Source organism: Thermobia domestica, chromosome 7, assembly GCF_964235325.1.
Source record: "Thermobia domestica chromosome 7, izTheDome1.hap1.1, whole genome shotgun sequence".
In the NCBI taxonomy this organism is placed as follows: Eukaryota; Metazoa; Arthropoda; class Insecta; order Zygentoma; family Lepismatidae; genus Thermobia; species Thermobia domestica.
The window spans coordinates 191,354,136-191,367,579 of record NC_137460.1 but is presented as its reverse complement, the minus strand read 5'-3'; the positions used below and the strand labels follow the sequence as shown (position 1 = coordinate 191,367,579).

General features: G+C 32.7%; 1 protein-coding gene across 1 annotated transcript in view; it reads left to right on the top strand.

Annotated features, from left to right (window-relative positions):
* bsf (bicoid stability factor) overlaps positions 1–13,444 on the top strand; it is a 127,729-nt gene that overhangs the window by 62,106 nt on the left and 52,179 nt on the right. Inside the window, exons 8-11 of the mRNA XM_081765691.1 lie at positions 1,339–1,548; positions 4,238–4,491; positions 8,496–8,675; positions 10,722–10,853. Of these exons, the coding sequence (XP_081621817.1) occupies positions 1,339–1,548; positions 4,238–4,491; positions 8,496–8,675; positions 10,722–10,853 (776 nt within the window). The remainder of the gene's footprint in view (positions 1–1,338; positions 1,549–4,237; positions 4,492–8,495; positions 8,676–10,721; positions 10,854–13,444) is intronic.

The following is a 13,444-nucleotide window of genomic DNA, read 5'->3' as shown; positions in this document are numbered from 1 at the left end:
ACCCTTCGAACTTTGCTTTAACGAATATCGGCAATTTATTTTGTTGTGATGATGCAAAATCTTGCAACATTCTACCTCTATGTTTTATTAAAACTGCTCTTTCCATGGATTCCACGTAAAAATTGACCCATGTGTCATATAGCCTCATTGCTCAAGTGCTTAAAAAAGATGTTAAAGTTGAATAATCATGTAACTATTTAAATGTTACTTTCAAGATAAAAATCCCACTATATTTCCTCTTGAAAACTATCCCCTTTAGTCCAAAATTAATTCCCCTATGGGATTTGTTAGTGTATACACCGCGATTCTCAAACATGTTTATTTAAAATAGTGCTTGAATGAATTGTAAATATAAATTCTTGTACCTTAAAACACTCAAAAGGTATAGAATCTATGTACAGTTTCGAGGCTTTCCTTACTTCTTTCTCGGCGCATCTAAAGAAATTTTGCTGCTACATTAAAGACATGTTGTATGAAAGTTTTTGTTGTAACCTGTAAATTAAAAGGTGATGGAATTGGTTTAAAATTTGATAGTAAGATTTGCTTTCTATTTTGTGTGTAGTGAAAACTCGTTGGTATGTATTTATAGTGGTATGGAAGATGGCAAATAGTAGACACTCAGTGGACGATTATGAATGCGAGTCTTTTAGTACACTGATGATATGAACATTTCATAAGCGATAAGTGAACACTCAGCATGCTGTCAAGGAACGTAGTTTATTTCATGACCTCTTTGTGGGTGGCGCTATATAAGCTTAGGTACCCCGGAAGCTTAGATACACACTAGTTGTAAGCCAATTAAACAAAAATTTGTAACACATGCTAAAATAATATAAGCTGTCCATAACTGTATTTGTTTATCACAAGTTTCCTGTAGTCAACCAAATGCAATGGAATTTTTAGGTCATTTGTAAGTGGCTAGAGTCGACTCAATTCTTCCTAAATTATTTGACAGGACAACACTGCGTGAAAATGACAAAATCATCCAACATATTTTTCTTGTTCTGTAATTACTGATGCAGTTGTTATCGTCAGATGATCATAAAAGTAATAACTAGTCTTCTTTGGCTCAATTGGGAGTCCATTGCATACATGTTTCGATTTTTTTAAATAGTCTTTAAGCAAACACTTAATACGCATGTTTCAGTTCTGTTATAATAATGGTTACACTAGTTTTTGAAAATATTTTGTTCAAATATTTTTTTCTGACAATCAAGGATATAAAATACTATTACAGAGTTTAAAAATGTACTTGAATAACTGTTTGTTAGAAGTCCTTTCATTAGGAATATTAACGAAGTGGAAACATTAATCTCTGCCTGGAATTTTTGTTTGAAGGTGTCCTTCGTGTTGTGCAGCAGATGATAAATTGTGAACTTCATCCATCGAATGAAACTCTGAGAGATTATGTAGTTCCGAACTTAAGTGGAAACTATGGAGATATAATTACGAAGCTCAGATCTGTTGGTATAAGTCCAGGCGCATCATCGAATGCTTTAGTCTATCACCTTTTACTGGAGAATAAAATAAAAGATGCAGCGCAAGTCGGTAAGTATGAATGTATGAATAATCATTTTACTTTTCTTTATCAGATATAAATTAAATACAGCCTTCAGAGTATATCTATAAATCGTAGTCGTTCAACGTACGAGGCCGTTCAACGAGCACATTGCCCGGTAATGAGAGGTGCGTCCCATCTTTTACCGGCAACATATCTAGATGAAACTGGATGATGGAATCTAGAGATGCGAACAGAAACGAAGCACTTCGTTTAACTTTCAAGAATATATTGGCGAATTATTACGAAACATTATGCAAAAGTTGAAAAGGGGATATTCTGTAGAGGGGATGGGAGAGAGGGGGGGGGGGAAAGAAAAGATATTCAGCTACTCAGTTTTGAAGATTCTGTTGGGCTATCAGTCCTCTTTCGCTTCACAGGTCACTGAAGTCTCTTCATTTAGGAGTACAACCTGTTACTAATTACTTTGAAACAATCCATTCCATAAACTAGAGTCCTCAGAGAACTGGAATCCTCATTAAACTTGAATGGAACTTGAATCTTCCATTTGGCGTCAATCCAACTTCATGGCTTTTCCACAGCTACCTGCCGGACTTGTAACCAAGAAGACTCGTTCTTGCGCTGCACTTATGTAAGGGTTGGGCAACACGTTGATAGTAGTGTTACTAGATCCCTAGCAGAGAACGTGTGCTACCAGCTCCTACCACAAAACCTCTGATTTAAATATGCAGTTTGGTGGTGTACTGTTCGCGAAGAGGTATTGATATTTACATGTACTAAAATAATTATTGCATTGTATCGAAAAATGTTCATACTAAGGGCCTTTCATTCTTAGAATTTTTTGTAAGTATTTAAGTTGAGGGAGCCTGCTGACAGCTAAGACTGTAAGTTGAGTTATGTGGATTTCTGCTGAGACATGCTTTGTTATGTTTTCTGTTCTTACATACATCCGGGTTCGATCTCAGCACATGTACTTCAGACTTTATGTTAAATGATATATATATACCTAATCTCTCGTAGTTTTATTGTTGGAATAGAACCATTAAATTACAAAGAAACTGACAAAGGGAATAGAATTTTCATGTACCTAGGAGCTCACCAATTATTTAAAATTTCGGAAAATGGATCAGAGATAAATTGTCTACATTTCTCTCATTTTTTGATACATGTATTGTCAGCTAAACATTGGATAGACTGTAAGTTCGAAATCATGTAGTAACCTTGAATATATTTCATTATAATTAGGTCTTTTCTGCTCTATACCGTTAGATCTTCATTGTCGATCTTAGTAATAATAGTTTTAGGCGTCTTCCTTCTCTTCCTCTCTTAACAAACATAAATTACTCGCAAATACAATCGAGTGTCAGCAGAAGAAAGATGAGTAGACATGAATTGAATTATACTTATCAATATTTTTTTAAAAATCCGTTGATTAGGAATTGTTCTGTATATGTGAAAAAGGAGAAAAAAGTACGGATTTTTTTTTCACAATAATTCGATGCAAGGATTAATGTAATAATACTTACAGTTCTGTAGTTTGTTAATCTCCTGGAAAGTGATTTAAGTTAAAGAGAAAACATTGAATATGATGGGTGATCCAAAAGTAATGAAAACGAATATGTAGTATAAAGGTTATGGTTTACAATTATATTTACTTTTCTACATATTCTCTTAACGCGCCGATACATTTTGTCCATTTATATATATATATATATATATATATATATATATATATCGGGTGTTCTAAAAATGGCGCCCACCGACCACAGAGCACTATTCTACAGGCCAAAATAAAGCGAAAATGTTATTTGATGGTTTGCCCTCGGGCCTCCTTCAGCCTCTATGGGGAATCAAAATTTCACAACGTGGCAACATTGCAGATTAACTTGGAACTATTAGCATCACACTACAAATATATCAAACAGTTAAATCGATCACTACACTAATAACTGATGCTAGTATCAATTTATATCGACTTTAGCTGCCATCTGGAAAGAATCAATGCAACTATTTGATAGATTAATTGATCTATTCTATGGTTCTTTATTTGTGATGTTGCCACATAGTGCAATTCGTGTCTCCAGACAAGGACCCGAAAGGTGTATATATATTGCTTTATTATGACTTGTAGAATAGTACTTTGTGGTCCGTGGGTGCCATTTTTAGAACACCATATATATATATATATATATATATATATAAATCCTGAATACTCTTTTAAAAAATATTTGTCTTGATTCTCCCAAAATGATTCCACAGCGGCCATCACCTCACTGTCATCATAAAAAAATATTGACTCTGATCTTTTCCTTGAACCGGGGAAAGAGGTAAAAGCCACTGGAACCTAGATGTGGAGAATAGAGTGAATGTTAGAACAGTTCGAAATCTCGACAAAGATTTTTCAAGTAAAGGTACATGATGACAGCTCTTACTTCAATTTTCTCCATTTTCGAGTTAACACCTCAACTTCTTGTATTCAAATGAATGTAATCTCCCGGAAGTGATTACCTATCTATATATGCTCTTTTATAGAGAACTGAGGGAATAGAGAAGCGAAATTATTTAGATTTTTATGTATATTACAAATGTCTGATTATCATTACTTTGGATCATTCTTCGTAAGTAGTTATGCGATTAAATCATGTGCTGTGGTAATAAAAGTTGAATATATCTGAAAGTAAACTTTGTACTTTACATTTTCTTTTCCCTCTTTCACAGCATTGTCATACCGCGCACACTACACGCCTACTCTTTTGCGAAGACCTCTAGTACAAGCATTTTTGAAATCTCGCGACGTGGACTCTTTTCTTGTAATCTTAAGTCAAATTCAGGAAGGTTTGAATATCATTGAGACGGTAGAAGACGATTCGACTCCACACTTGGACCAAAGAGAGGTTGTTGGTCACTATGTGTTGGATTGCGTCTCAGCAGTACGCCAAGATAGAGCTGCTTTTGTGCAACCCATTCTTGAGGTATAAAGTCTGTATTTCTGTGCTTAACTATATTTAGATTCGACTCTCATAATGTAGTAACTAATATCTTGATGTGTAATTTAGTTAGTAGGAGATCAACTGTTGATCGAGTTCCACGTAGACTATCTTTCGGTTAGGATATATATATATATATATATATATATTTTTTTTTTTATCTTGTGTTAGAATTAATAAGTTTCTCCCTCATTGGCACACACTTAATTATAGAAATATGCTCCGATTTGTGAATCAATTCTCTCCAGTGCTACTAGCACGTTTGATACAAGAATAAACTAAAAAACTCAATTTTAGGTCCACAATGTATTAAAAATTTTCATTATTGACTGTATCACTCTTAATATAATATAATATAATTATATTATAAAACTTTATTTATATTTTCAGTGCGTTTTATTTTATTTATTCCATATATTTTAATCTCTAATACTCCTGAGGCCTTCGTCTGGGCTGATTGTTTCTAGGAAAATAATTCTAAGTTATTTTGTGAATGTTCTTAAACTCGGGTTTTATCCTGGATCTATAGAATTTAAGAGATAAACTGAAGAATTCTAAAATTTCTTTTTCCGGATCTGTAGGATTTCAGAGGCCTAAATCAGAGAGGCGATTAAAATTATGAATATGTAGAAGTCTTCGAAGACGTCCTCCATTTTGGTAGTCTTGAAAGTTGAGATCCGGGCTCATTCTGGATTCTTTCGGATACCAAAATGGAGGACATTTTTGAAGACTGTAAGTGGTGTTTTCAAATTTGCATATTTATCATTTTAGTCATTAAAAATCCTACAGACCTAGAAAAAAATTCGTATGACTCTAGTCTACCTTTTAAATTCTTCAAATCTAGGTTAAAACTGCAGTTTAAGAAAGCCATTGAGGTATGTGATTCAAAAAAAAGCAGTTGGAGTTTTCTTAATAGAAACAATGAGTCCAGATAGCGACCTCATACCATTAGCAATTAAAATATAGGATATAAAATAAACGAAACACGATGAAAAAGGCAATTTTATAGCTGCAATGTGTTCTTTATTATTATTATCGCTCTAAGAAAAGGAGCATCATATGTTTCAAGCAACATCTGGTATACAATTAACTTACATTGTTTTTCCTAAACACGGTCAACAACATTCTGCTTCTTTGTTTGTTTGCTAACAAAGTTTCAGACACAGCTACTGAAGTCATTTCACAGAAAAGTGTTAGCAGTGATGGGAAAGTATTTTTGAAAGTGATCCATGGCCCATACTTCCAGCTACCACTCAATTACTTTGAAAAGACCTCAGTCAGGGTTTGAACCCGGCACCTCCGAGTTACGGTGCTAAAACGTTAATCATTTTCCAGTGACTGCTGGGAAAATAATTGTACCATGTCGTATAGTGTTTAGGCACAGACATCTGAAAAGAGTTTCTCTCGAAGTATGCTATCTTAAACAAAATGAGAAGAAATAACGTTACTCTAGGGCTCAAAAATTGATTCACTTTATTTTGATTATTTACTTTCTTTAAATAGGATACAAGTACTGTCGAGGCCAGAAATGAAGCAAATTAAGTTTTGATATAGTTAAAATTTTCAGGAAGGCAATTATAAAAATTAAGCATAGAGTGTATTATTCTTCACAAGAAGAGACGGGACATGCAAAGAAATTTGGCAGGGTGGAACGTCTTTAATCTTATTGATCACTCCCAAGCAAACATAGATAAAATATATCATCATGAGGTTTTTTTTTTTTTTTTTTTTTTTTTTTTTTTTTTTTTTTTTTGTATGAATAGGAAAATGATACATGTAGTAACTTTGAGAGTTTGAGTACGTAGGGTGAGGACAAACTTGGAAAACCAGGAAAGGAAGATCGTGAGAAGCCAAGTAATTCTAATAAAAGTCAAGAGATCTCGATGTACTAAGAATTAGATTTTATAAACGTTTAGAGTGAAAATTCAGTATGATTTCAGATGTGGTTGAGTGCTTGTTATTTTAGTTGCCAATTTCAAACTTGCCTGTGTTTTCCACTAATGATTTGTACCAAACTTATACTCTGTAGTTCTGCGCGTTATCGTTTGTTTTCGCATGTGCAGTGAGATATCATATTGGTGAATCTTTCGCAAAATGCAGTTGGATCAATGATCTAATGATAAATTTATTCTCTATGCATGCATAATTCCAGTCTTCCATTTTCGTTCCACTGATTTCGATTTTATCGGTTTCCTGCCCTGCATTAAGTGGATGCAAATGAATGGATTTTAGAATGCGATTACTCGTATTTTAGCTTCTGTTTATTTATTTATTTATTTATTTATTGTAATGCACTTGAATTTGCAGAAAGATTTATTTCAGAAATGCTTATAAATTTACCTAAATTGCTGGTATATAAGTTGTACATCAGGTTACGTTGAGTCAACATTTAGTGGATAGCCGGACTAATTTCATTGATTTTTAAATATGAGATATGTCTATAGATACCAAAGTATACTTTCTATTTTCAGTTTATAATGCAATATTTATTAATTGTTATATATTTATAGGTACATGTTTAATCATTTAATTATCAACGACGAATATGGAACATATCTTCTGAATTATAAGTGGACAGATTTATAATAAATCAGATTTGCAGTTGCGAAGGAATAATAAATATTAATTTTATTTTAAGTATTTTTTTTTCATTTGTAGAAACATTTTCTAACAGCTGCTAAAATGGCGGCCCTATATTAAATATTCAGTTTACTTAATTTGTTACACGTTTATTAGTATTATTATCAAGACATGTGCATTTTAAGTCAGCATTAGATTACAAGGAGTTTTGTGCAGGAGTTTGTATTAAGTAAGTGTTCAGTGATTTCATAATAAATACGTTTTTTTTTTTTAATTATTTTTCTAGTTGATTAATATAAAAACATACCGTATTCCAAAAGTCTGGTAACACTTTTTTTATTTATTACAGAAAAACTACAAGTGATGTAGCTGTCGTGTGTATATCAATTTGTTTTAATGTATGAGTTTACATTGCCTCAATATGGGAGCCATGTGTAACACGTCATGTGTCTAGACGGTAATCAAATTCTTACCATAATCGTTAGCATATCGTGAGAGACAGTGGTAGCAACTTCCTCAATTCTGCGATTGAGTTTTACATTTTCTGGTAACGGTGACACATACTATCTTTTATATATCCCGATAAGAAGACGTCACAGTGAGTTAGATTCGGGGATCTTGGAGGACACGTGTCGAAATACATAATTTTTCCCTGCTCGCCCTATCCAGCGTTGGGGTAACTCATTGTTCAGTAATTCACGAACGTCGTGATGATGATGGGGTGGGGCATGAATAGACTTCCTGCTTGGTCCTTCTTTCTTGTATCTTATCCTAAACTTACCGTTGCACATCTGTAGCACTCTTATTTTTATCGAACTCCAACACACAGAAAGCACACTGTGCACCAGAAGTCGCCATGTTTACAACACACCAACGCCAACTGTGGTGAATGTAGAAACTGCGAGCATTGCTTTAAAAAAAATTGAGATACTCTTTCATATGAGATATACACGACATCTATATCACTTGTAGTTTTTGTGTAATAAATTGAGAAAAGTGTTACCGGACTTTTGGGACACGGTGTATATTACTTATGTATCATCGTTATAATATTTTCTTGCTCGTGATTTTCCACGAATATGGGAAAGTTTGTGGGACTAATATTGGGGAAGACTTAAAAAATGTTCTGGAAAACCGGAAACGTCAGGGAATTCTTTTCCGTAAGTTTTGTCACCTCCTTGAGTACGGGAAGATTCGTCAATTAGAAGAAGTAAAGCGATGAGCAAAAGGATAGAGGAGACTACAGTAGTTGAAGAGTTAAGAGAAGGAAAGTGCATAAATTAAATAATGAAAAAAAAAAAAGAAAGAAAGAAAAAAGTGAATATGCGAAAAATCGATTTCAACATGCTGAATACCTAAGTATAGTTGTTTATTTTATTTATTTATTTATTTTTTTATTTATTTTTCAGGGACTTGTGAGAGAAGGATTAGGACTAACCAATAGTTCAGCAGAATTATTGCAGGAGAAACTTGGCGAACAGCTGACTGATGAAATCTCGAATCTGTTGACGAAGCTTACTTCTGGTGATCTTACTCCTAGCACTCGTCAGAGAACTCGTCGGCCATTAGTTGAAGGGTTGACTACTTTGGTAAGCAGTTCGCCATTTCATTATATGCCTAGCTATAACCATCTTGAAAGGTGAATTTTCTTTAATAAATCTTGTTCTTCCAATATCTTCGCAATGAACGATGTAATTTAGTTTCCAGTAAACTAAAGAGAGAATAATCTAAACAAAACAGTTTTAGTTCATTTACAAATAATTGATAAACTTGATATTGTAATATGAAACGCACTTTTGAACACGAATTTACAAGCATATTAGATTGTATTATGCGTGAAGAAATTTAGTGATTAGAAGAAAATTGTATACGCTTATAGATATGAAAACCAATTGTAAATAAATAAATAAATAAATAAATAAATAAATAAAATAAAAAGATAAAGATAAGTAATAAGATGATTCTTACCTGTGTTGCTTTGCAATGACTAGTAGTCACAACCAGTCAATACGTTTCAAGAACATAGCTGTGTTTTTAATCAGAACAAAAGCAGAAAGATTAAAGTCACAAAAGTATTAGTACATAAAGGATCCCTTTTATTTCTCCTTTCATGAATGCCATTTACTCTGCTTTAGTCACTTGTTTCCTGTTATTATCTGTTTTTCATCGTCTTCGTTAACTTTAACCGCAGAATTATGGAAGATAACATTTAAGAATACAATGCAGTACAATACAAAGTAGTGAAAAGAGTTGTATTGCAGTTATGAAGATCGCTTTAGTATATCTGCTTTGTGTAGATCCAGAGATCCGTAACTGAAATTGAAGTGTCTAATTTCATTAGATTTATTGTATTGAATTACATCTGAAGCTTTAATTCCTCATTTATTTTAACCACAGAATATACAATATAATTTATGCGCAGAGAACTTGAGTGTTGAAAGCTTTCGGCAAATTGAAACCAAACCATAGGTAGATAAGAAAAGAAGAATGAAAAAGAAAACTTCAACAAAGAATAACACTTAATAAAAATTAGTGGTCAAGAAATGTAGCATTGTTAGGTAGTGCAAAAGTTTAAAATTATACTACAGTGGTACGCGGTAAAGAAGAAAATTCCGATTTAAATCAGTGCGTTTAAATTCTGAAGCGAAGTCATTGGTAGCACAAACTGCTAATAATAAGAGTAAAATTTTATTCGCGCTCCGATATTTCTTTTTTCAGCTTTAATTAATTTTTTATTTTATGATAGAAAAGCTGAAGTAGCCCCAATTTTTGCTTTCTTTTCTAATTCAATCTGAATACGTTGAAACTAGGAATAACTTTAACGTTTTATAGCTTGTTAAGTTGGCCTTTAATGACTTTATTGCTAATTCTGTAGTTAGCGTAGTCAACTTTCCTTTCTTTTTGAACTTTTCAGTTTCTGAATACAGTCTCTGAACCGTTAGAGATGGCTCAAGTTTGAAGGAAATTGTGATTGAGATATCTGATAAAGTATACAACTTGAAATTTTCTGATAAAGTATACAGCTTCAAATTTTTCTTAGTTTAATAAATAGACTCAAAGGTAGTCACTTTTGCCCCTCTAAATTCTTATAGGTAGTTCAATTTTGAATTCAGATAAGATATGCAACATATTATTTGCAGATATATGATAGATATTTAATTATAATTTAGTATTTATTGATCTAAGTATATTTTCCCTTGTGATACGTTGGAAAAGGATTTGTTTCCAGACAGAGTGGTTCATCTCTTGCAGATTCGTTTCTATTATAAACTTTTATTACAGGTTTATATTTTGACACTAAAACCTTCCCTATTTCACTGTTTAAAATCAAAGGAAAACTCGTGTAAATGTGTTTTGGTAATATTCGGGGCTCTTTTGATTTTGGTAATATTTTTACGATATTCCCTTTGCTTCCTTAAATCCAATGTACAGTGAGGAACGCCACCCCCATATAAACAGGGGAAAACACGCCCCAACAAAGAAGAAGCAGTGTACAATAAGAATGTGCATATGCTTTGTTAAATAAATAGGTAAAATAGAATAATAAGGGAAAGACAGCTTTCCCTGTATTCATATTGCGGCGTTTTTCGTATTAAATATGTAATTTGTTACTTAAGTATTTTGTAACTTTGTAGGAAGTTGAAGCGCTCGAAAATAAATTAAAAATCTTGGAGGCAGAAGGACAACCTACTACAGGCATTAAGAAACAATTGCTGGTACAATATTGCAGGAAAAAGGAGTTAGAGAAAGCCGAGAAGCTGGTTCAGGTAAATAAACTTGAAATGGTTATATAAACAATGTCTTTTGTAGGTATAAGAAGTGGGCTAGTGGAAATGAATAGCTAAATGGGTACTCAGTTTTAGTTGCTGGGTCAGAAAGATAACTGTCATTAGCGTAAATATTGTGATAAGAATAAATTAATATGTTAGGTGGTTAGTTTATTTTAGTATGTGTGAGAAATAAATAAGTGTATTGATGTGATTGCTTATAGGAATAAAATTGTAAAACAAAATTTCTGAATACATGAAGGTATCAGATATTTGTTTAAAATAAAGGATATCGCATTGAAGGAACTGCAACAATTTCCTCAATAGTGTATTTGGATAATTCCGGCTGTTGCTACAGTGTAAATGAATATTAGCGTTGAATGGCGATCTGTTGATTACGTTGATTTTATAAGCTTGATGTCGTGAGAATATCACGATCAAAATAAAGTTCTGCACTCATGTCGGGGACATTCCAAGTCAAATCAACAAGTCATCAGACTTGACAATCTCAGATTTTTGTAGAAATTGATGCACAGCTTTATTACAGTGGGATGTGAAAAAATACCAAATATTACCCATCTCCTCCAGAAAGTGTTCCCATACAGGGTGCTCAAAAATTTAAAAAAAGATTTTTTCCCGTTACAATGATTATCAAAAATAGTCATAAAATGGTTAATATGTGCACCAGAGACATGGAACAAACACCATAGGAAAGCTTAAAGATTGCTCTATAAGTTGTACTATATTGAAGAAACTTATACAATAAAAAATAATACTTCAAAAATTCAAGGTAAAATTTGATTTCTGAATTTCGCACACAAATGTCCCTGTGAATTTGGTCATAATTGTCCAGATTGTAGTCTCATATGTGTACTAAAACACCACAAAGTTGCATTTTGAGCACTCTGGGATCCGATTTAAAATTCAACATAAACCAATCATTGCAAGATATTGACCATGTGAATATCTGGGTTCAGATCGATAACAATTTGCGTGTAGCTATTTACGTGCAGTATCAAAGGAATTTATATTCAACTTCATTTGTTTTTTTATGTATTCATTTGAATTTACATAATTATCCACCTTTCAAGTTATTTAGAGAGATATTACGTTTCCGAAAGTACTCAATACATAACATTATTCTTGTTAACTCAGTATGGATATTTCTAAATTTATATTGGCAACATTGATACATGTTATATTCATTCCTTTGTGTCAGGATATCTGTTATAGATATGTGGAAGTGCATCATTGAAATAGGAAAAAGAATTTATTACGAAAGGGAGGGATGTTTCCCTCCCTTTCACGATATTCATATCAAATGTGTTATGAAACACTGTGGCACTGTTCACAATCGCTTCACACATTTTCAACACAAACAATTAGTCAATAAATTCTTTTTCCTACTTCAGTGATACACTTCCACATGTCTGTAACAGCAATCGTGATACAAATTAATGAATATAACATGTATCAACGTTGCCAATGTGAATTTAAAAATATCCATACTGAGTAACAAGAATAATGATCTGTATTGAATACTGTTCGGAAACGTAATACCTGTCTAAATAACTTGAAATGTGGATAATTGTGTAAATTCAAATGAATATATCAAAAAAGAAATGTAGTTGAATATAAATTCCTTTGATGCTGCAAGTAAATAGCTACAGGCAAATTATCGATCTGAACCCAGATATTCACATGGTCAATATCTTGCAATGTTTGGTTTATGCCGAATTTTGAATCAGATCCCATTGAGTGCCCAAAATGCAACTTTGTGGTGTTTTAGTACACATATGAGACTACAATCTGGACAATTTTAAACAAATTCATTGGGGCATTTGTGTGCGAAATTCAAAATTCAAATTTTACTTTTAATTTTTGAAGTATTATTTTTTATTGTACAAGTTTCTTCAATATAGTACAACTTGTAGAGCAATCTTTAAGCTTTCCTATAGTGTTTGTTCCATGTCTCTGGTGTACATATTAACCATTTTATGAAAATATTTGATAATCACTATAATGGAAAAAATTACCTTTTTTGAAATTTTTGAACACCCTGTTTGAGGACACTTTCAGGAGGAGAGGGATACATCAAAGAAGAGCATTTTGATATTTTTCATCTCCCATTGTAATAAAGCTGTGCACCAATTTTTACAAAAATCTAAGATGATCATGTCAGATTTTGTCATTTCATTGGTTGACTTCACATGGAATGTCCCGTTGATGAGTTAACACTTGAAATATGAACTTAAGTAAAAGTAAGTGGAGGTTCTTAGCATTTCCGAAAACTCCACTTCGAAAGAGGAAGGTAGAAAGAAGCAATTCCCTCTCGCTCCTGTATGATATGCATGTCAATCGAAGTGAAAAGATAAAATCCCAGGTCGATTCAAGTATTAACTGTGATCATAAATCAATGTTACACTGTTCAACTATATCCTCAGTTTGTCCATTTTGTAAATACAAAATGGGAAATTAAAGTATCACAGAAATTGTCTACTTCCTCGTTTACAAGCGGAATTTTTCGAAACCTCTGAGATACGTGTCAAGTTATTTTCAATAACGAGTTAATGTACCGAACTGCTCAACTT